Source organism: Lepidothrix coronata, unplaced genomic scaffold (genome assembly GCF_001604755.1).
Source record: "Lepidothrix coronata isolate B3197 unplaced genomic scaffold, Lepidothrix_coronata-1.0 Scaffold61, whole genome shotgun sequence".
NCBI lineage: Eukaryota > Metazoa > Chordata > Aves > Passeriformes > Pipridae > Lepidothrix > Lepidothrix coronata.
Genome location: NW_016690241.1, coordinates 460,526 through 483,207, shown reverse-complemented (window position 1 = coordinate 483,207; position 22,682 = coordinate 460,526). Strand labels below are relative to the sequence as shown.

Here is a 22,682-nt window from a genome sequence, read left to right as displayed (position 1 = left end):
TCAAAGGTATTAACTATGAATGGAAAATCATCTCCAAATCCTGTAAGTGAGTTTGGTTTAGTGTCCACACTTATGATCAGATATAACAGTAAAATAAATTAATTTGCAAGTGCTTTCGGAGTACAGGTTTCTCCTAAAGTTCAGAAAAAAATCCTGATACAATAAAGTAAAAATATCATTTCTGTTACAGCAAGAAATGAGAAATTAAGACTTCTTTCTTTTTTTTCTTTCTTCAGTAAGGAGAAAATGTTTTTCAGAGTTTTCTTGTTGTCTCAGAAAAGCTGATGCTGGCAAGTGCCTTTAGTTTCATAACTGCAAACACCAGGCATGACATTTGATCTTTTGTCAACATGAGATCAGTTCTTGTGGTCTAAAGCTATTTTTGACTAGACCTCGTAATATAATAGAAACTGATTTCATTAAGGCATTTCTGGTCTGAACATTTGAACGCAAGCCACATGTCTGTTAGTTACCTGCAACTTCCTAACTCAGTTTAGTCTTCTGAAATTTGAAAACAGTGAAAAATGTGTCTGACACTTACAAGTTTGGTAATCTATGGCATCCCTGCCCTGCCTGGTGAAGAACTGTACTGCCACATTAGTGTTGATGCAGGTGGGTATGGTTACTCAATGCTGCAGGGCTCTGAAAGCCATAGTAGCTTGGGCACTGTGCCATGATAACATAGTTACAGTGAGCTATGTGGTCTCCTACAATCAGGAGTGTTTGATCAATACTTAGTTGTGCAGTGGAGAAAAAGTTATAAAACACCCATCCTGCTTCCTTCACTTGTACACAGGCATGCACATAGACATATGCCTCTGCAGCTTCTGTCTCTGGCAGCCTACTCATGCTCCCACGAGGTTTACTTACACATCCCGGTTTATATGGCATGGAAAGCAGGGAAAGCAACATGGAAAATAATTTATTAATTTCTTGTAATAGCTTGCTCCTCACGCCTGAGGAGATTGTGGATGGGGGAACTTTATCTACATGCTCGCTGTCATGTCATGAGTTGCTAACAGTCTGGTTACTGATGTCTTGCAAAAAATAGTCAATATGATGTGGGAACCTACAAAGCCTAGTGTTCCCTAGACATACCGAGTGATTAGCTGTAAGACTGCAGGACACACATTGCTTCCACAGTCTGCCTGAAACAGTACTCTATTCAGAGAGCTGCATTTTTCTATAGTTTTCCCCAGATTCTCCATTCAGTCTTTTCATGACTTAGGGGATGATGAGACCCTTAGGTTTTGTATTGGGCTAGCTTCTTTTTTTAATTCTCCTTCTCCAAGGGAAAAGTCTTCATTCACAAACAGCAAAGCAACTTCAGCATAGCATATGTGATCAAATCAGAGGTTAATTGTCTCTATTGCCTGTGTATTTCATAGCAATTTAAAGCTGTATAAGCTGTTCTATACAAGGGACAATGCTACACAACATCAACTAGAATGCAGAGGTGGTTTACTAGGGCTCTTATGCAGCCACCAACCAACGCAGTTCCTGTCCAGTAAAACTGGAAACAAAAGCTTGGCCTGTGCTTGCCTTAAGTTGGTTTCTGTAACCTTTCCCAGACCAAAAATCTGGTTGCTAGGATTTTCCACCAGAAGTACCACTTCACAGATTATTCAGATTTTTTTCAGGATGTATTTTGAATTTTAGCACTTAAACATAATGTTGGATCTCCATGTACAGGTCCTGAGACCATGCCCTTCATAAAGGTTTGGATGTCTGGGCTTAGGGTCAGTGAAGAGAAAGCACAGTCCATAGGCAGCCCCTCTTCCCTGGTGTCCCTGCAGAGAGGCCCCCATGCATTGCTGGAGAGGGGACAACCCAGCTGGGGTTTTCTCCACCTATGGGACCTGCTTTACAGCTACAACCTTGCTGCTTGGCCTCTACCTAATCCACAGCTCCTGCCACATTCCATCTTCACCATAGGCTCTGCTCATTCAGACTCAGACCCCAAATTATAGGTGACTTCCCACCTTAAGACCAGTCCATACCCAGAGAGGTGCCTGATGCCTAGGGCTGGGGCAGCCCCAGGCCCCCATGCCTGCCCTGCTCCTGACTTCGGGGTGGACAGGCTCTACCTGCCCACAGAGAGCCCCCACTGTTCCCACTCCCTGGTCATTGCAGCACCTGACACTCTAGTATAGACTTCTTGCCTTTTACATTACATTTTTTTACCATATTAAGAGGCATTCGTAGCGGTTCCAGTAGAAAGGAATTGGTCCCCTGGGAGGGATGTGTAATGATTTGCTTTGGACTGAGGAAGGGGAGTTCATTTTTAATTGAATAATATGAGAAAAAAGTCTTACATGTGCTAATTTGTTGGATTCAAATATGTTTAGACTGGGTTACAGGGATGTTTTGACATTGGGTAATTAGGGTAATTGGAGAAGACTATTGGACTATTTTGACACTAAAGATTTTTATATGGATAAGGTCACTGTGACACTAAGATCATGCAAGTGATATAAATGTAAAGGAACAGTGCTTGTCCACTGAAAAAGAAGCAATTTTCTATATAACACCAAAGATACCTTTAAAAATACATAAATTAAATAGCTTGGGATTATTCAAAAGCATGTTTGGATAAGGCTTTTTTTTTTCCTGTTTCTGCAAGGGTAAATCTGCAGCTGTCTGTGAACAATTTAATATGCCTGGTCAGAAACAAATTTAGCAAAAGTAACAACAACTTGACCTGTCTTATCTCAGTCTCTTGTCAATAATGATTCAAAATTCAAATATCAATTTTGCCCATATTTCAGATGTACCTAGGAGATTTTCCTTCATTTGCATGACAATTAAACAGTACTCATTATGTCTTCAAGTGTTTCCTGAATAGAGTCTGGTTTTATAAGCTATGTCAAGGCTGAAAAGTATTCTGTAAAATCTGCAAAATCCTTGGTTGTTTTTGCTACTTTTTATTAAAGCTATAGTTTTAGTACACAGTTTTTTAAATAAGCCACATTGTTGATGCACATCAAATCTTTCATCAGAAATGGATATTATCATATTAAAAATCATAAAAGAAATTCTCAAGAGAAGAAAAGTAATTCTCAAGAGAAAAAAGGTAACAGTGAGTGTTGTCTTCAATATTGAAATAAGATGGTGTGATCATTAACAAGGAGCTAAGTCTGAGAAGCTGAAGAGTTTGCTAATTTTGCAGAATATCTTTCAGGTTAGAAAAGGTTCACAGAAGTAGAATCAGTTTATGAAACTTTTATTTGCTGTTTAGCAGATATCATGTTACTGATACACCACAAAACTATAACTATAGTAACGTGTAAATGCATTTATGTTACACTGCACATGAAATACTCCAGCTGCTAGAAGCTCCTTCCAATTAAAGACCCCTTCTACTAAAAAATTGCTAGTTTTCCTGCATTTTTGTCTTCTGCTAGCTCTTTTAGGAAACAAAATTCTTTTGCATTACTACATATCTCTAGAATACAATACAGTGACTGCTTCTAAATCTCTTTAAAAACATTAGCATTATAAACACAGGATTTCAATAAAATCTACAAAGTTTACAGACAACTTTAAAAAAGAAGAGATATTTGTTAAGAAATGTTCTCTCAAAAAATGCAACATTTCATAGGCAAATTGCTCTTTAAAAAACTTGCAAAAAATGGCCACATTTCTTGTTCCTTCTCTCTTTATGCTAACATCATTTTTAATCACTTGTAGCTTTGCTTTCATAATTCTTATCATGAAAGAAAACATTTAGTCATTCAGCTAATCAGATTGGGTACCAAAGATTTCACTTGTTTTGTTATTGATAACAATTTTTTTAAATCTCAGATGAGAAGCCATCTATTCATAAATGAGGAAAGTAGTTAAAAACTAAACAAACCAAAAAACAAACAAACAAACAAACAGAGGAATCAGTAAATGGAGGTACATTACTGGGGCAAAAAGGGGAGCATTTTCTCTAGGTTGCCAGGAGGTAGATGCTTATCTTGTATGGGATACTGACTAAAGCCTTCTTCTTTTGTGCTTTTCTTTTTTGATCTTTCAAATATATATGTACCTATCTTTGGATATAAGTAACTCTTCTATTTCTATTTTTTCAACCCATCTTATAGCTGATACCACTTTTGGCCTTTCACAAATGCTCTTTGACTAGGTGAGGAAATCATAGTTTTCCCCAACTCAGTTTCCAATGGCTCCTAACGAACTAGGCCATCAGTCAGAAACACAGCAGTGATTTGCTAGTCACCTAGGAATAAAGCAGAAATATTTGCTCAAATTTTTTTGAACTAGCTGGTCTCCTCTAGTTCTGAGAGATATTGTAGGCACACTGTCACCAATCTGGCCTTTATCAGAGTTTCAGGACTAGCTCCCAATCCCTAATATATATTTTCTAGGAGGAGGGGGTATCCAGACAAATTCCTAAACACCCTACTACATACAGTGGGACTGCACTTCACCAGACAGATCAGCCACTCTCAGCAGGGTAAGACAAGGGTCTATAATGAAGTTGAGTGCTGCTGATAAATTATCCCCAGGGTAACAAGTACTGGATATGTATTTTATTAGGTGATGCATAGAAGAAGGATAACATCTGGACTCACAGGCCATCGAACTAAACCTGCCAAGTGTTCAGTTCAAGCTATAGTGTATTTGAACAATACCATAACAGTTAAATGGATTCCCATGGCACAGATCCTAATGCAATCTGGAAAATTAAATAGCAATAATACAATGGTGTTTACCTTTGACATAAAAAACACGATGAAGAAAAAAGTCTATCTGAGAGACAGCATATAGTCAACAGCTATTTGAGAAAGCAAAACAGTAAGCAGCACAGATCTCTGAGCTACAAAAGGCTTAAACTTTGATCAGTGTGCTGCGACAACAGAAGTGACCTGCACACTGAAAGACCAGCCCTTCTTCTCATAGCACCATTCACAGCTTTGGGTTAATGGACATGGGGGAGTACTGGCCACATTTAACTGAAATACAGTATTAACTTGTTTCATGCATCATACAGTTGCTAAGATAGAGGCTGCCTGCTGAAAACACAAACTTCCATGTTCCACGCTTTCATACGCCATCTGTAGGAGTTCTAACACAACGAGTAAACATTTCTGGACAACATGGGAGCTTCTCAACTATGGTAGCAGCAGGTAAGCAGCAGGAGCCTCACCTGATATACTCAATCAAGCTCAGGCAGGATTTCAGGCCATGAGGGACAGCAGGACTGATTGAGAGGTATGAGCTTGGAAAACAAAGTGTATTGTGAAATCAATGCACACTGAATGGGCTTGCCTATATAATGCAGTCAGAATGAATAACAGATATCTTAGCACTCCCACTTCTATGAGCTTTTCTTAATGATTGTGTTGATGAACCATACACATACATAGCTCTAATTTAGCAAGAGTTGTATGTGCAGATAGTCAATGTGACTGATGTAATATGAATCCTTTTGAGATTGCCTTATAGCTTGTTTACAAGAAAAGAATTTAATAAAAATATGTCCATGTTATTTACAGCCCATTTTATTTATAACCCATTTTATTTTGAAACAAATCCACTGTTTTTGGGGGGGAGAAAGAGAAAAAATATTGAGACACAAACTTTTTTCTTCATTCATTTTTGGCATGAGTACAGCTTCTAATTCTGTTGACTTTGATTAGTGTCTTTTCCAAGTTCTTCCACCTCTATTTCACCTGAGCCAGTGCTTCCACCATGTTCAGGTATCTTTCAGCCAATCTTTGGCTTCCAGAAGTCTTTGGAGCCTTCATAGAGCATGTCATTTAAGAATGGCTGTGTCTATGAAGAGATTCTCCCTTTTGCAGCCAAGATCGAAAAAATCATTTTCACCAAAAAAAATAAATAAAATAAAATAAAATAAAAATTTGACTGGTAGTCTTAAAATAGTAGCTTTGGGATTTAGCTCCAACTTATCAACCTCCTATTAAGAAAGTGAGCTATATTTGCCCTGTATAGTGAAAGATAGGATTTTAACAAGTTTAATTCCACAGATTGATGGCTATTTCAGCAGAACTTTAAGTCCTTTGAGTTCTGTAATCACATGCGTTTTCCAATGATATGTAAGGACGAATATGATGACAGGGTTAACTCAAGAAAGTAATGGTGAAGTAGCATCTGGTAGCAGTATAGACTAGGAAGAGATGTACTCTATACAGTATATGCCCTGTGGTATCCTGTTGATCAACTTCTATCTATATGTACAAAAAGCTGCCAAGGTGTTTCTGTTATGAACAGTCTCACCACCCAGACACATACAGACTAACAGATTTCATCACGTCTCCAAGGCTTACATATGCAAACGTGCTCATTGACAACATCAGTTTCAGGTGCTTCCATTATATCCAAGCTTCTCTGCACACTCCTGCCCTTATGGAGTAGACTCACAGTCAAGTTTATTCTTCTTATTTACTTTCAAGAGAACAGATAGTTTCTTTTTCCAGACCCAAGAGGACAGAGACATGCCCAAATTCACCTTGCTCAAACTCCCACTGGACTCAGGAGGATGTTGTGGAGAAAGCTGGACACACCCATTATAAAGACTCTGGAATATTAGAATTGCCATTGTACAAACACTCTGGCACCTACGTACAGCTGAACCTGCAGCCTCCTATATCCATGACACACATGACATGACTACAGATCTCCCCTTCAGCTGAGTCTCTGTCTCAGGCATTTCTGCTGTCCAAGTCACATGAGGGTGCATAAAAGCAAACTGATATTCCAGAGGGCCAAGACAGAAGCTGCAGTCGCGATAACCCTATTTATCAAGGACTGAAGCATGGTGAGGCAGAATCATTTCTGATTTCTCAAAACAGTGTACTAGGGGGGGCAAACCATCTCATTTCCCCGCATCCATGCTACTTTGCCTTGCAGACACCTGGCGTGCATCACACCCCTTTTTAATCAATGCAGGACACAGAATGTGCACATATGACATATGAAGCCCTCAGGCCATTTCAGAGTCACAGAGAAACTGATAGGAAATTAAGTAATCATCTCCAATTATACTTTGACAACAACTTCTAAATCTCACTCCATTAAACAGTGGTTTTCTAGCAAAATGAGAAACATTAAAAAATAATCAAAACGTTTTAAAAGATGTTGACCTATATTCAAGCGAGAAACATCAGGTATGAGAAAGAGAAAGCATGTAGTTCTTCCTCTCTCAGACACACTCGCACACCTGCTTTGGTGCTGTTGACAGCAGATAGCTGCGGGGCTCTTCCTGAGAGACATCCTGCATACCACAAAATAGCTGCAGAACATGAACTGTGACCCCCTTCAGCTTTGATAGACTTGTCATTTCTCTCAAACTTTTCCATCAATCATGAACACTCATTCTAATGTTTAACTCAGTTTTATGAAGATCCCTGGAGGGAATTTCATTGCGTTTCTGACACTGCTTTAATTGCTGTCAGGTGGAAATAGTTTTTACAAGTGATTAGTCCTATTCCTAACCTCCTAATTTCATTGGACATTTCTGGTTGCTTCTTACTTGTATGAAAAGACTGTGATTTCCTGACATGCTTGTAAAATGAATCTCACCTGGGAGTTTCCTCACCCTCAGGTGTGCTGAGAAGGCAGGACAGCAGTTTTAAAGAAATAATTTACTTTTGTAACAAGTAGAGATACTGTGTGACTTTTTGATTGCTCCTGTCATAATAAGCAATTCCGACAGTAAAAGCTCTCTCTATTCTCTTCTCATTGTTTAGGATGACAATCAAGAGAGCTACTAAAATAAGACCAAATATTGCCTGTGGCAGTTCCTGAAGTGACCTAAGATTTGAAGGGAAATGGTGTTCTTCTTGTTCTTTTCAGTCTTGAGATAACACAAATTCATCAACTAACAAACGCAGCTGTCCTGCAGCATCTCCAACACAAAAAAGTTGTTAAGTAAAAACCTAACAATTTAGAAATCTTGTCAAATGAAAACTAATGTGAAACTCCTATGCATCATTTCCTGTTTTAGAGCAAAACACATAAAAGAATAGCAGATAAAAGTGATCATATCAACTTACCTAAAGTTCAGGGGGAAAAAATCTCATATTCTGGTTATTAAGCCCAAAAGAACTTTAAGCTCTTATGGGGGCTTTGTTGGAAAATAAAAGGAAGAAAAGCTTTTCATAGAGTCTACCCCTGCATAGACATATATGACTGACATGAGTAGTCTTAAGATAGAAGATGGCAATCTAGGGAATTTATTGCACCTGATGGATAACATTTTGAAGCCCCAGGAAGCCTACAGGAAGAAGATCTGTGCTTCTTGATAATGCTTGGCACCTCTTTGAGTTTGTCAAGAGAACCTTTGGGCCAGGTTTCCCAAAGGGTTCTTGGTGCTGCTGCTATAGAAAAAAAGAATATATTCAAGAGATGGGGAATGTAACAGTGAGAACAGCTCTCAGTTCTTTCACAAGAAGGAAGCATCTTGCATCCAGACCCACCTTCTTCTCTCCTTCAAGAAAAGGTAGAGAAGGGCACTGGTTAGAGAAGCTTCAAGCTCCATGCTGACCTATGTGAAAAACTGGGAAGAGGCATCCAAACGTTCCCATTATTCTTTGCAGGAAAGAACAGGCTGCATTGATTCAGGTCTCTTTTTTCTTTAGGGGAGAAAAGAGTTTTGCAGTATGAAAGGAAACACATACCACAGCCTGACAATCCCAGCTTTAGTGCAATGATAAGGTTGAAACCCTAAGCTCTCATAAGTCAGGAAATACCAACCAGATGACACTTGGCCCTCTGCACTGTGCAAAGCCCTTTTACCAGCAGCATGACAAGGCCAGGGAATAGACAATTTTGCTAATTGCTTCCTGTAGTGTTGAAATAATTCCTTCGATTTTATATATATATATATATATATATTTATATATGAAAGTCTATACAGAACAGCCAGCTTGGATGCTATGCAGAGGATGTAAAAAACCAGACTGCAGCCACAACTGCCTGATGAACTCTACTATTTGTATATCATCCATTATTTGTGTTCAGCCTCCCCTGCAAGCGTCATTCATGATTTACACTTGTTTATTACTGAATTTGATAATGATAGTAGACCAAGAAGGCTAACCAGGAAGGAGGTTCTTTTGCCCAAAACACTGTACAAACCTTAAGAGCTTACAGTCTTTACACAGAAAAGGCATATGCAAGCACTGGGGAAAAAGATGTACTAAGGAAAGATCAACTATATGGAGAAGAAGAATATTGGAGAAAAATCTGCAGAGGCCAGAGGGAGCCCAGTCACAACTACAAGTCCCAAAGGACATCAGCTTCCAGGTCCTCTGGGCTTTCTCCTACCAGCAGGGTTGCAGCTAGCTCTTTTCTTTGGTTTCACCTCAGTACTACATGTATTGTGAATCTGTGATTATCTCACCAGTCACTCTATCAAACCAGCAGGGCTGTGTCTACTGAGTTTCTGTGAATTTGTCACCAGCCACGAAGATGCATAAAGCAATCTCTGTCAGCCATTGAGTCTTGGTGTCAGATCTGGCTTTGCTATCTAGTAGGAAATACTCCAACTCTCTTATTGCCATACATCTCTCCTGGTCTTGCATCTAATGAATGTAAACACTGATACGTCATAAGAGCAATATCTGATACCTATTTTGCACTGGAGAAAATTGCTGCACTAATTGCAGATAAGTAGAGATTTGAGCTCTACTTTTTGCCATTTTTCCTTCAGAATGAAATCAATTATCTTTGCATGAGTATTGCCTTGTAATTTTATTGCAAATTGATGGAAGTCCATCACAAAGCAATGACAGAACTTTAGCTCTTGAAGTCATTCAGCACCTGGAAAAGGAAAAATTAAAACAGAAGAGCAATTTACCAAATGGACCCTTTTTTCAAAAAATCTTTCCCTTTTTCTCAGAAATGGACTTTCCCTTTTTCTCAGAAATGGAATTTATGGAACATTTCAAGGAGGAAACATGATGGAAAGATAAAGCCTCCTGTTCAAAGTTCAGATTTGCAACTAAATCCACTTAGGCTGAAATCTATCAAAAATTTGGCATATTTGAAAACTGCCTTCCCAGGAGGACATAGTCTGAAATACAATCCCATTAAATACAGTGTGAAAAGTAAGTTGTTCACTTTGTTTTGTCTTGCTCACCAGAATCCATGTAACGAATTCTGTGAAAAGAAACAGTATGGATGCATGCAAAGGAATTACAGGCCATATGCTTTCTGCAGACTGAACCCCTCCTGGTGTTCCACGGCCAAGAGCAGCTCATATGTTAGGCCATATATTCCCTCTTGTCCACACCATCCGGCTCTGAGCTCTTACAAACGCAAAGGGTTAATTAACGTCAAGGCAAGCCATGTTATTAAAGACACTTTAGAGAACTGCATTCTACCTTTCAATAGTTTCTATGAAGAATTTTTCCACTTGAGATTTTTCCCTTTTGAGTGCCTATCTGATGGGCAACTGAATGTCAAGTGCTGAAAAATCCAGGTCCCCAGCTCTCTCCCTCCTCCCCTCCGCTCTAACGCCGCTGGGCAGGGAAACAAGGGCTTTCCCTCCTTTCAGCCCTTCCCAGAGAAGACGGTGCAGATCGCGCTGCTCTTGCACTCCCTCCCGTGGTGGATCCCTGAAGTGCCGTGGAAGAAGACAAGGTGATCTCCTTGCCAGGATGCTGCGCAAATGATGCCACCCCTTTATATTTGCGAGGGAATGGAGAGGGGGAAAAACGGAGAAATATCTGTAGAGATCCCTCCCTCTTCCACCCTCGCTTTTTATTTTGTGTTACAGTCTTCGGTGGCTCTCTACCCCAAAAAATCAGCCTACACAACAGAGTTAATTTACAAAACAAATAAGTCTAAGATCAAAGTCTAAGTCAAAGCCTTATTTAGTTTCTTTGTTGTCAATCATTTTTTTATTCCTGTACTCTCTTCAAGGTATCTTTCAATACGTGCTATTCTCCACTACAAAGTAGCATACTTATTTCAGGACCAGATTTCACTTATTTGATTTCATTTCTTTGGTAGAAATTTTTATTTTAAAAAGTGACATTTACTTCAGTGATTTTTCACTCTAGCAGGCACATCAGATCACAGGAAGACAGCTCTCTGGACATGAGCAGTATTACACAGCACTATTGGCATAAAAAGGTGGCAAATAGTAACCACGGCACTTGACAAATACAACCTTACAGTGCTTGGGTCAGCTTCACTGGCACCCCTTTTTCTTCACTAAGTGGCATCAATATGGATTCTAAAGTGAAGAAGAAATGATTAAAACAGTGAGATTAAATGCATTAAATAATTCTTCACCTACACAGATGGGCATGAGGACAAATACATTAACTGGGACAACTGAAGCAGAGACAGTTGTAAGGGGGGTTCAAAATGTCCTCCTGTTTCTAATAATAACTCTCTTTTTAAGACCATGAGGTTCGCCTCACAGTCCCAAGAAGGAATCCAGTGTGTTTGGATGCCTATAGAAAGTCAGGATGAAGTCAAGTGCACTGATATCAGCATGACATACACGTATCAACTTCACTGAGAAGAGATTCTCACGTTTGAATATCACCATCTTTCTGAGATGCTGTCAATGCCATATGTCCACCTTATGTTCTCTAAACAGACTCTAATATTTACCTTTAGCAGAAATATGCCACTGTGGAGAGCAGCACCTAGCAAAGAAAAAGGTTTGGGAAGCAAGCATGATCTAGATCCCAAACAAATCACGTACTTTTTGCTCTGTGATACTTCAGAACACGTGGTCTGATTTAACAGCAATTCTGTTCAAGTAAACATGTTATGGTTAAAATATAGTCTGTGTGGTTATGGTTAAAACGGTCTGTGTATTCACCAAAATGTCACCATCCCTTCTAACCCTACTTCAAATTAGTAATGACACTCAATGGCAGACTTTTACTCAAACTAAACTCCATCACTCTTCTGCTTTACTCCAGATAAAAGCAAGAGAAAGATAATGAAACTGAGTAATTGCTTTCCCGTCCTGACATCTACAGTGCCTACAGTCTGCAGGTTTTCTCTGTACTGCAGCTTGCTACCTGGATCATAGTGAGTCCATCCTGATTACCATTAAAATTATTCTTTATCTGTCACTACTTTCATTTCAAAAAATGTACAGATGTCCCCTGAGCTCTTACACTGCTTATTCACTGCCAGTATCTTGCTTTAATTCAAAAAAAAAAAAGGATATTGATAAATGTATGATAAATCTAGCCCAAATAAAACAACTGTGAGTACTTTATAGCAGCAATTTTATCCTAAAAAAATCTGTAAAATACAGCATGCAACCATGACATAAATAAAGAAAGAGCATTCCAGAACAATGGAATTTTTCTTTGTTTTCATGTAAGTACTTTTTAGGTGCTCTAGGAAAGAGCAAAAGATTTATAGTATATGTATGACAGCTAATTTGTATACAGTTTAAAAAATGAACACCTAAAAGACAGAAAAATATATTATTACATCCTTAGAATAAATTTAAGGTAACACAAAAGAAAAGAAGCTCTTTACTCAGTGACTCAGAAGATGACAGAAGCAGCAGCCTAAAGTAAAAGAAGAAAAAAAAGCTAGGTTTTGGATAAGTATGAGGTAAACATTCTTGAGTGAGTTTTCTAGCAGCACACTGAGCAAGCCAGGGAGAGAGCTGGAAAGGATTGCCTTCAGGAAATGGTTTGTCTTTCCGTCCCAACAAGAATTCTAGGTTGCATTCTCTATTAGCCTGGATTTTCAACAGCTGATGAAACACTTAGTGGTCATTTTTAAAAGGTAATAAATTAGACAGGGGGGAAAAAAAATCACTGAAGGGCAGTTACTAACTCATCAAAGTGATTTCTTCTGCAAGGACTGGCTAAAACTTCCATTTGGGACACTGACACACAAGCGACTTCACGGGTTCTGTGGTAAGAAGTGACACTACATTAACTTTGCTGCTTGGTGACCACTGATAATTTGGTAAAGTCATATTAAGAAACCCTGTGATACTGAGCATTACCACACTGATATAAAAAACAGTCCATATGCTTTTGGGTGGCTTTCACCTCCCCATAACCAAAATTTGTGTCATCGTGTTCCATGAACACCACCACTACAGCAACGCTGTAATTCAGACCAATTTGCTCTGTACATGGGGTAGCTAGACAAAGATTGAGAAAGTGAAGGAAAAAAATGCAGGTATTTGTGCTATACCTTCTCTTCTCTGCTTAGTTTATTTGCTTATGGCAATATCTTGCTACATCTTAAGTTATCCCTCCTTCTCTTTTGTCATAAACTATTCTGTGTAACATTAGCATAGTGCAAAGTGTAAATTTTTCCTGAAGCATTTCTTCTTTTCAGGCTCACCTCCAATGTTGCACTGGAAAGTGTTTTATCTCTCACTGTAGATAATATTAAGGTGGTGATTAGCAATTAATAGCCAGAAGTGGATAAAGAAATGTCAACAGAAGCATATCCCATGAGACTACAGAGGGCCATTGAAACCAAAATGATTGGCATCACCAGGGCAGTATTCACACAGTCAAAAGCTATTTTGACTTCATAAATTCTGAAGAAGGCATTCCAAATTTTCATTGTGAAATGGCTTTTATCGTGAATCTATTATGTCAACTCCTTAAAAATATGCCTCACATAACAATATTGAATCAACCAGAAAATTAAGACACAGTTGAATTTTGATTCTAAAGAAAACACAAAATGTTTGGAAATCCCTGAGTCATTTGCAAGGGTAGCCTCCATTCACTCTGCAAATTGTCCAAGAACATGGGAATTTGTTCAGATAAAAAATGTGATTCCTGAACCAAACTCAGACCTTCATTTGCTGTTCAAAAATAGGTCTTCGATTCCAACTCTTTCTTACTCAGTTTTTAATTTTCAGGCGCCTCTGCACTTCCTGGTCTCAGGCCTGACAGGAAATGGAAGTACCAAAATACCATGAAAATGGTTGTGCCTGTGGTGAAGCTGGTCTGGCTGAAGAAATGGAAACATGAGCAAAGTCCTGAGCAAGCCAGATCTTGAAAAGATCCATAGCCCAATTTCCAAACCAACAGGGTTCAGATAGGTTTTGGATAGCAGCTGAACCTTTGGAGGCTTCTCAAAATGAACCAAACCCTGAGGTTTGCCAGCTGTCAAGGAATACACATAGATGTTCCTCGAGGTATTCAGCAGGTAATAGGGAATGGATGAAAGCATCAAAACTGGCCACAATATGCATGATCTACTTCATTTTGTTTCTTCTGTCCTGCTCTTCCCTCCCCACTCACATTCATTTCTACTCTCCACTTCTAGTTTTAAAATCTTACGAGTGTGCAGTCAACTTGCCATCTCCATTAATGTCTCCTACATTTTAAGATGCAGCTTATGTTGGCTGCATGCACAAAAATTACTTCTGACCCCTGATCAAAAGTTTGCTGACTTTTTCAATAACAACTCCCACAGGTTTTGGGTTTGTTTCTTTAGTGAGAAATGTCTTGAGAGTTTATTGCAAGGAAGCATTGTTGAAAGTGTTTTATTTTCAGAGCTGATGTATCCTTGGTTGTACCAATGCCCATTCGCAGTAACAATGTTGTTGGGATCTGGAGCCATTTACAGTTTTATTTATGGTCTTGGTTTTTCAGTCACAATTAGAATAACTTTTCCAAATGTTTTGGTTTGCAGACGCCATCCAAAGGGGTCCTTAACTTGGAAAGCCGTGATCCCTTTACTGAACTACCTTAGTGGTCCATCTTATATTGATGAGTGTTGTGGAAGCTATCCAGTGCATTAAATGCTATTGAATACTCATAAGCATGTGCCAAGGGAGAAAAAGAAAACAATTGTTCCCAGAAATATTCAGATTTCGATGAAAGGAACTATTAACAGGCAGAGGTGTTCATTTCAAGAGGTGATTTCAAGTAAACTTTTTTCCTTTTTAAGATCTATTGATTGTATTGAGGGAAACACATGGTTCAGCAAGGCTTTGAAAGAATAAATAGTTTGTGGTATGTTATAAGTCATCAAGATTTTAAAATAAGAAACACTTGTGTCCTATTGTTTATAAAAGTACATCCACACACACAACACTGCAACTGAGATAAAAGCTAAGTTGATGGTTTCAAAAATACAGTATTAACAATGCCAAAGTAAGTGTGTTGGTAAGTGCAGTGATCATAAACATACTTACTGAAGGAACAAAATGAGCTTTCTTCAAAGCACTGTGTTTCAAAACAAAAGTACCTATATCCTTGATATGCCCATTGTCCTAATACAATATGTCAACAAGGCTCAGGTCTCATTGGTTTCATACATCCAGAAAGAATGGGTGCATCTCACAGAGCAGAATAAAAATACAGCATTGCAAAAATGTTCCTACAATGTGTTACAAGAATTGCAAAGTTTTACCTGGCTTTCCATAAACAAGGTAAAAGGACAAGGCTACTTGAGATAGTTTCTGGAACATAAGATTTGTATTTGACACAAGGGGAGAAAAAAAAAAGGAGCAGCCAAATTGGCTACAGTCCCTCCAGATCTCATAGTTTCTTATGAGACAGCTCCCAGTCTACCTTTCCAGAATGAAAGCCATTGTTCTGTTGCCAATATTTGTTCATTTGAAACAACAATAAATATAACACTAAATAATGCTCTCCTCTCACATACATCCCTATGGTTCAGTTAGAAATTCAAAACAGGAATATTATGTTTCCCTTCATTTTGTCTATTATTGCAATATGGTCCTACTCAGGAGATGAGAGTCCAGAAACAGCTTCAGCAAAGTAACTTTTGATGACAAGAGGCCAAGATTGGTACAAATTCCAAGTAGTTGTGGCCTATCTCAAACCCAATGAACCCACAGAAACTCTGAAACTCTTAGACTCTTGTGCATATCATGGCTCTCCAGTAAAGATTCAGATGTGCATCTGCCCACCTCTCATGTTCCTTCTCTACCTTTGCACACAGTCAGGGAGTCAGATGAGTTCTGGCTGGGTCCACAGTTTTGGCAGAGATGGACATGTTACAACACTCACATTTACTTTAAATATAGCCATAAAGACCAGGGTACCAGACTCTCGACTGCTGGTGCATTTCAACTACCTGCTGACTACTCTGATGCATCTGCCTGCAAGAAATTGTCCTGATGGCTATTATCAAGGCTGTAGGAAGCCATATGCTCATCTTTCCTTGCAAACCTGCAGTCAAATAAGACTGCATTGATAAGATGGCAATCAGAAATCTCTCAAAGCTGTTATTTTTGTGAAAACTCTGTAATTTCTTGCTATTGGACTTTTGTAAAGCTTCCAACATCTGAAAATTACATATTCACCTGGACTACAGATATGGGTGGTTGTTGCGCCATTTCTGCCCAAGAAAAATGCAAAAATATTATTCCTAATTAAATGGAGATACAGCTCTTTAAACTACTGAAAGTCTTCTCTGAAAGTAATACTTGATCTTCTTCTGGAGCTAGCGAGGACATAAAGTTAAAACAGGCCAGAGATATGTTTAGACAGATGAAAAACATAAAAACATAAAGACTGATACCCTCCCTCCCTCCCAAACCATCATGCAGTTTGTTGCTTAGAGCCCAGAGCTGTTCAACACCCAGGCAAGGAAAAAATATCTCATCCATGTATTTACCTTTTGGAAAATGATGTTCACTTTAAAGTTGCTTTTGCTAGAGGGAACTTTAATTTTATTATCATGTCCTGCTAAGGTTCATCTAATGTCAGATTTTCCACTGCAGTAAAGGAGACTGTCACGGGTGTACTAATCTTTCCTGGTGGTGGCAATATCAAAGGCACAGTGTGCTATCATTAGGAATGAGCACTCCCCCTCTGTAATCATCCCGTAGTTTTTATGAAACTCAGGTCCAAAGTGAACCACGGTCTGTTCCCATGGCCTCTGGTTATTTATGAAAATATCAGCCTTTATTTGTTATTCTTCACACCACAAATAAAAATAAAATCTTCACCTGTTGTGTAGAAAAGAATGGCCATTCTCAGTCATCACACACTGGCACAGCAGGTGAAAAAACAGCATATATTTTCTTGGTCTTTCCACACAGCCTGGGTTTGTTGTTCCTTATAATTATGAAGCACATATCCACGAATATTTGAGAAAGGCACACGGAGACAGGGGTTATACAGTCTGTGAGCTATAAGCAAAATGGCTACAGGAGTAAAGAATTATTCAAGGGTATTTGTGGCTGTAATAGCACCGCTTTTTTGTTGTTGTTTAAATAGGTAAGGACAGAAATAGTAGACATAAACCTGCCTCATTCAAAGTGTAGTCTTGTGGGAAGATGTAGAATGTATATGTGCATCGTGTGTATGTGTGTTGTTTTCTTCCTATGAGTGTCTGCCTGTTCATTACTTGTTTTATGGAAGGATTTCTAATGTAGTCTAGTATTTGTATGGATGAGCCATTTCTGTAAGAAGAGCATAGGCAACAGAAAAACTAGCATGGGCTCAGTACCTACAGTCCTCTACTGACAAGGTTAGCTATGCCTACTGAAATGTCCAAGTTAAATTCAGTCTGAATGCTTAAAGTCTTCAAAACCATTACCTTTTTGGTAGCAGAGGGTGGGGATTTCAACAGGATTGACTTTTTCTGGTCATGGTTCATAATGATGTACGCTACCATAAGGTACAGAAATTAATATTGTACACTCTGGATGGGTGAAAGAAGGAAGAGAGGGACTTCAGATATCACTCAGATAACAGTGAAGTCAAATATATCCTCATGAATCTATGACATTTAATTTTTAAAGAGTTTGCCAAAGTGCCTTTGGCCAGATTTTTGTTCCCTTTTGTAAGGCAGACGACCCCTCACTGAATGACAGTTAATTCAGCATTGATTTATATACATATGTTAAAAGACTTTGACAACATTTGGGTTATGTATCATCTAAAGATGATACAACAATGCCAATCATTCTTATTTTACATTTGGACAAACTAAGTTTTGGTAGCATTTTCAGTTTACTTCCATGCTGTTATTTAAAACTCCTTTTATGTACAGAAAAGAGAATATAATATGTACTGTCTTGTAAATTCTGTTTATATATTTATGAAAGCAAACTTGAAAGTAAATTGCAATGTCAATCTGTTAACTAGAATAGTATGTATTACCTGACAGTCTAAGGATGCTTCATATTAGGGTCTTAAAAAATAAAACAGGAACATCAATTGACTTTACCTGTCCCACTCTTTCAAATGTTATACACAATAAAATTCATGGAATAAACTCATTACTTTAAGGTTTTCAGTTAGCAGCTTCTAATCTACAAATCACTTAGGAGGAAAAAAACTAGACAAAGAGGCAAAACTTCTTCTGAAGAATTTCAGGTATGAACAGCTCAGCTATCCCTCACTGCCATCTCTCCTTGAGCTGTCCCTATAACACCTTATTCAAAAAGAAAAAAAAAGGAAAAAAAATAAAATCCTAACTCTAAGTATTTACAGAAATTTTCTGAAAGACTGAGACAAAAATAGGGTCTATTTCACTTTGCAACTGCCTGTAACTTTGGCATAATACACTCTAAGGGCACAGCCTTCACCAAAACACTTAAAAACAGCTTGAAAGAGGTACTTGCTGCCCGTTATGTTTACTCAAGCACTTGTTTAAAAACACATTTAAGGAAAATGTTTTTATTTCTACAGATTGCATTAATTATAGCTTTGCAAACACTGCAAACTCTACAAGAAGATTGAACTGAGCTATTAGCTGCAAACCTCAGGTCTTGGCTAGAAAAGTGGTTATGGTTTATTTAGCAAGCCTAATGAATTGGCTCACCCATCTCTACACAGAGTTCCGTGTTTAGCATCGTGGAGCCTGGAATAGCCAGAGAGGCTTGTTTCACGTCGCTTTATAATTAAAAATAAAGTAAAATCTGTCAAACCAAGACGGTCCAAAAGCAGACCTCACTTCAGCATTATTCCTCTTCGGGAAAACAAAAGCATTAATACGGACATTAACGCCGCACCGAAGCACTGCGGGGACCCACACTAAACTTCCATTTGGCTGCCGCTGGCAGTTCTCCCCTGGCAGCGCCCGGCGGGGCGGCGGTGCCGGCTGCTCCCCACGCTGCCGGACAAGCCGCGGCGGAACTCCCGCCCGGGATGGGCTCTGTCCCCCGCCCGAAGCGGGGCTCAGCCCCCGGCCCGGCAGCCGCGGGTTGCCCCCTCTCTGCCCGGGCGGGCGCATCAGCCCGCTCAGGTGAGCCCCGGACACCGACCCGGCGGGCGCTCGGCGCCCAGAGCCCAGCGGCGGGGCGGCCTTACCGTGAGGGCGGAGAGCTTCTGTGCCGGCACGGCGGGGAGCAGCTCCGGCAGCAGCAGCAGCAGCAGCGGCACCCACATCCTGAGGCGGCGGCGGGCACGCAGCGACTGCGGGGAGCGAAGCAGGGGGACTCTCCTTGGGATGTCACTGCCCCCCCCACCCCCGATGCCTGCTTTGGCTCCTTTTCAATCGCTCCGGCTGGGAAGTCCCAGCTCAGGTCCTCAGTTTTCTTTTTCCCCGCCCTAATCCTTAAAATTCGGGGACGGGTGTATAACTGAGAGGCGGCGGTTTCTCCCGCTCTCTGTGTCCCTCCCTCGCTCCTCGGGAGTCAGCCCCGGCTCGGAGATGCTCCCCAGCCTCTCCTCTCCCGGCGCCCTCCCACTGCCGGGGAATGTGCCGGACGCCGCCGCCTCCCCTGGGGCGCCGCGCCTGCCGCCGCCTCCCCTGGGGCGCCGCGCCTGCCTCCGCCTCGGGTGGGCAGCTGTCTAGCCCTGGGGGTCTGTTTCTTTCCCTTCCAGCCCCGACTCCTCTGTGGCAGGGGAAGCGGGAGGAAACGATTGGGACGGGAAGGAAGGACCCACCACCAACACCGGGAGCACCCGTGAAGGCACTGCCGCGACTAAGAAGGCTGACGGTGTGGACCTCATCGAGCCGCTCTGCCCCTTTTCCTCTTATCCTGCCCCCTCCCCAACCCGGCCTCCCCTTTCTCCTCCCAGACCCACAGATCCTCGCTGATTAACCCTCCCCGATGCTCCGGGGGGACGCCGCTTGCTTTCCCTGCAGGGTTCATTCCCCCCACACCCCCTCACGCTAAATCAACATGTACAAATACCGGCAGCCCCTGGTGGTCCCGACCCCCGCCCTGGTGAGCCCTGAGCTCCTCTCGGAGCGCCCCTGCCCTGGACCCGCCTCCCCGCCCGCCGGGCACCGCACGGGGCGGGAGCCAGGGCCACAGCATCCAAGTTTCTGGCCGGGGCAAAAGCCAGGCAGCAGCTCCCCCGTGGGGCAGCCGGACAGCGCTGGGGGCTGAGCCAGGCGCTCCGGCACGGCGGGGAGCGCGCACTGCTGGCCCGGGGGTACCCCGGTCAGATGCCGGTGGCTGCGGGGCTGCCGCTACGCGTGCAGTCAGTGTCAGGCGAAACCTTCCATCCCACAGTTCTGCGCTCCTTTTGCTCTTCTCTTAGGAGCCAAATAGAAGTATGTTAGTATTTTCTTGCGGTGAAGGATCTCCTCTCCCCGCCTGCCCGAAAGAAACCCTTAACTGCAATTCTGTCGCTGGAGTCCCCCGCTCCTCCCCAGGGAACCGCGGCTCACTGCCAGCCTGCAGAGATCCTCACGGTTAAGTAGTCTCTACTACCAGAGACGCTGAAGCTATCAGGGCTTGCGTCCTTGCGGGAGAGGACCCTGGCACGAAAGGGCTTTAGGGAGGCTGCAAAGTGGCATGCTCCCAGCACACAAGTGGCAATTTCCTCAAGCATTCAGATCTGACATCCCTGTAGGCTTGGAAATGGTCCTGTGCAGGGCCAGGAGTTGATGATCCTTGGACTTTATGATCCTTTTGGGTCCCTTTCAACTCAGCATATTCTGTGATTCTGATGGTCACATGTGGCTCAGCCAGGACTCAGGACAGAGCATGCTCTCTGGAGAACTAGCTGCATGCATGGTGAACCAAGGTGAAGAGAAGTATTGATTACAGCCAGAGTTGACTGCCCTACTTGAGACTGACCTACTGCTGACCTACTGACCTACCTACTGCTGACTTTTCCAGGTTCTACAATGTTCAACGCATGCAGCCAACAAAGTAGTTGCAGCACCTCTTGGTCTCAGTGAGTGTCCACACTCACAAGAATTTGAAAAGCCCCCTTTTCAAAAGGTTTTGTTCTATATGATGCAATTATCAAAGAAGTATTCACACATATCTATGTGTGCATGGCCTGCAATATCTTCAGGACTTTTTAAATGCGAAAAAGACTATAAAGCTATAATATGGTACTGCCCAGGTCAGAGCATGTTTGGGGCCCTTCAGTGCACCAGACCTCAAACTAGCAGCATCTCACACAGAGACAGCAGATTGCCAGTTGCTGTAGTAGGCAGTGTAGTATATTTTTCTAGCCTGGTTCTTCACAGCCCTTTCCTCTCAGCTGGGTGAAACTTGGCAATGTTCACATCTCTGTCAGAGGCAGAAGGAGCTTTTTTTCTTGTGACTATGACTAGCCTCTTTCCTACCTCAGAGTTATTCACCATATGTAGAGAATGCTGTTTCCCCCATCAAGTCTCTCATTACCATTGCCTTGTCAATGCAGTCAGTCTCAGCTCCCTAGAATCATCTTTCCAGTCCTGTTCCACCTCCTCCAGTCCATCCCAGTTTGTTTTCCCAGTTCAGGTCTGGTCCCCCTCATCAGAAGCCCGTGCCCGCTCTCCCTTCTGCCATGATCTTAGTAGCTTGCTGGCCCCTCAGTCCCTTTGCCTTCAGCTCAGTGTCCTCCTGTGCACTGCTGGTATGCAGCTGGGCAAATGCAATTCATGGTCAACTTGGTTTATCTATCAGGACCTTCTTAATGACACAGCAGTTTGGATTTGACATAGTAGGAAAAAATCCATGCTCAGAATTGATAAGAAATATATCTAATAAAAACAAGCTGCAGGTTTTTCAGGGTTTATTACTTACTTGAATTTGGGTGGACTTCCACAGAGTTATCAATAGCCAAAAGGCCAAAATTCTGCAAAAAGGCAAGCCTAGAGCCCAGAAACTGTTGGCATTATGGTTTTAAAATAACTATTATTTTCTGTACTCTAATTTTCCTGGCTTTTTTTTTTTTCAAAAGAAACTTGAAAATGCCACTTAAAATTTGTTCTTTCTTTTCTTTGCCCCCTATCCCAGAAGATAATTCAGCCTAAAGTAGGTATTTTTAGAGGAAAATGGGAGACACGTTCTGAGTCACGCACTGGGGTCAGTTATGACCCACCTGCCAGCTCACACCAGGACCATGTCCAGACTTGATCTGTGCTACATTATGCCTTGTACAAAAGTTTCCTAAGGTCCTACACTTCTACTCTTGTAATGAGGTCAACATATTCATCTCTTCACATGAGTCTTTCTAGAGTTGCTGAGGAAAGCAATTCACTCCTTAGATGAGGGAGTCTCATGAAGCAATCCTATATAATTTAACAGCAGTGGATCCAAACACACAGGAAATATTCAGCAGAATTTACTAGAGTATGAATGCTTGCTTTTCTTGTTTTTAATTGTGTCAGAAAAAGCAAAAATCATCTTTCTGCTGTAGAACTGTGCAGGCTGCTTTAGAATCCTGTGGATGGTTGACCATCCTGCATTAAATTCAACAGGATTGTTCCATTAAGAATCTTGGAAACTCTAACTGTGAGAAAGGAAGACTTATCAGTCTCTTGACTGTTAAGGCTACAGAAAGTATATCCTTTTATGTTTCAATATAGTACTG

At 41.1% G+C, this 22,682-nt stretch overlaps 1 protein-coding gene across 5 annotated transcripts in view; it reads right to left on the bottom strand.

Moving 5' to 3' along the window:
• The window catches only part of SMOC2 (SPARC related modular calcium binding 2), a 139,143-nt gene extending 119,070 nt beyond the window's left edge, over window positions 1-20,073 (bottom strand). For 2 of the 5 annotated variants that reach the window (XM_017817598.1, XM_017817601.1), the window contains exon 1: window positions 19,227-19,633. In XM_017817598.1, coding sequence (XP_017673087.1) covers window positions 19,227-19,304 — 78 coding nt within the window. In that variant the 5' untranslated portion in view covers window positions 19,305-19,633. Of the gene's footprint in view, window positions 1-19,226; window positions 19,636-20,056 lie in introns of those variants that run through there. The other 3 variants (XM_017817597.1, XM_017817599.1, XM_017817600.1) reach the window with 3 other exon arrangements.
• Window positions 20,074-22,682: the final 2,609 nt, after the last annotated feature.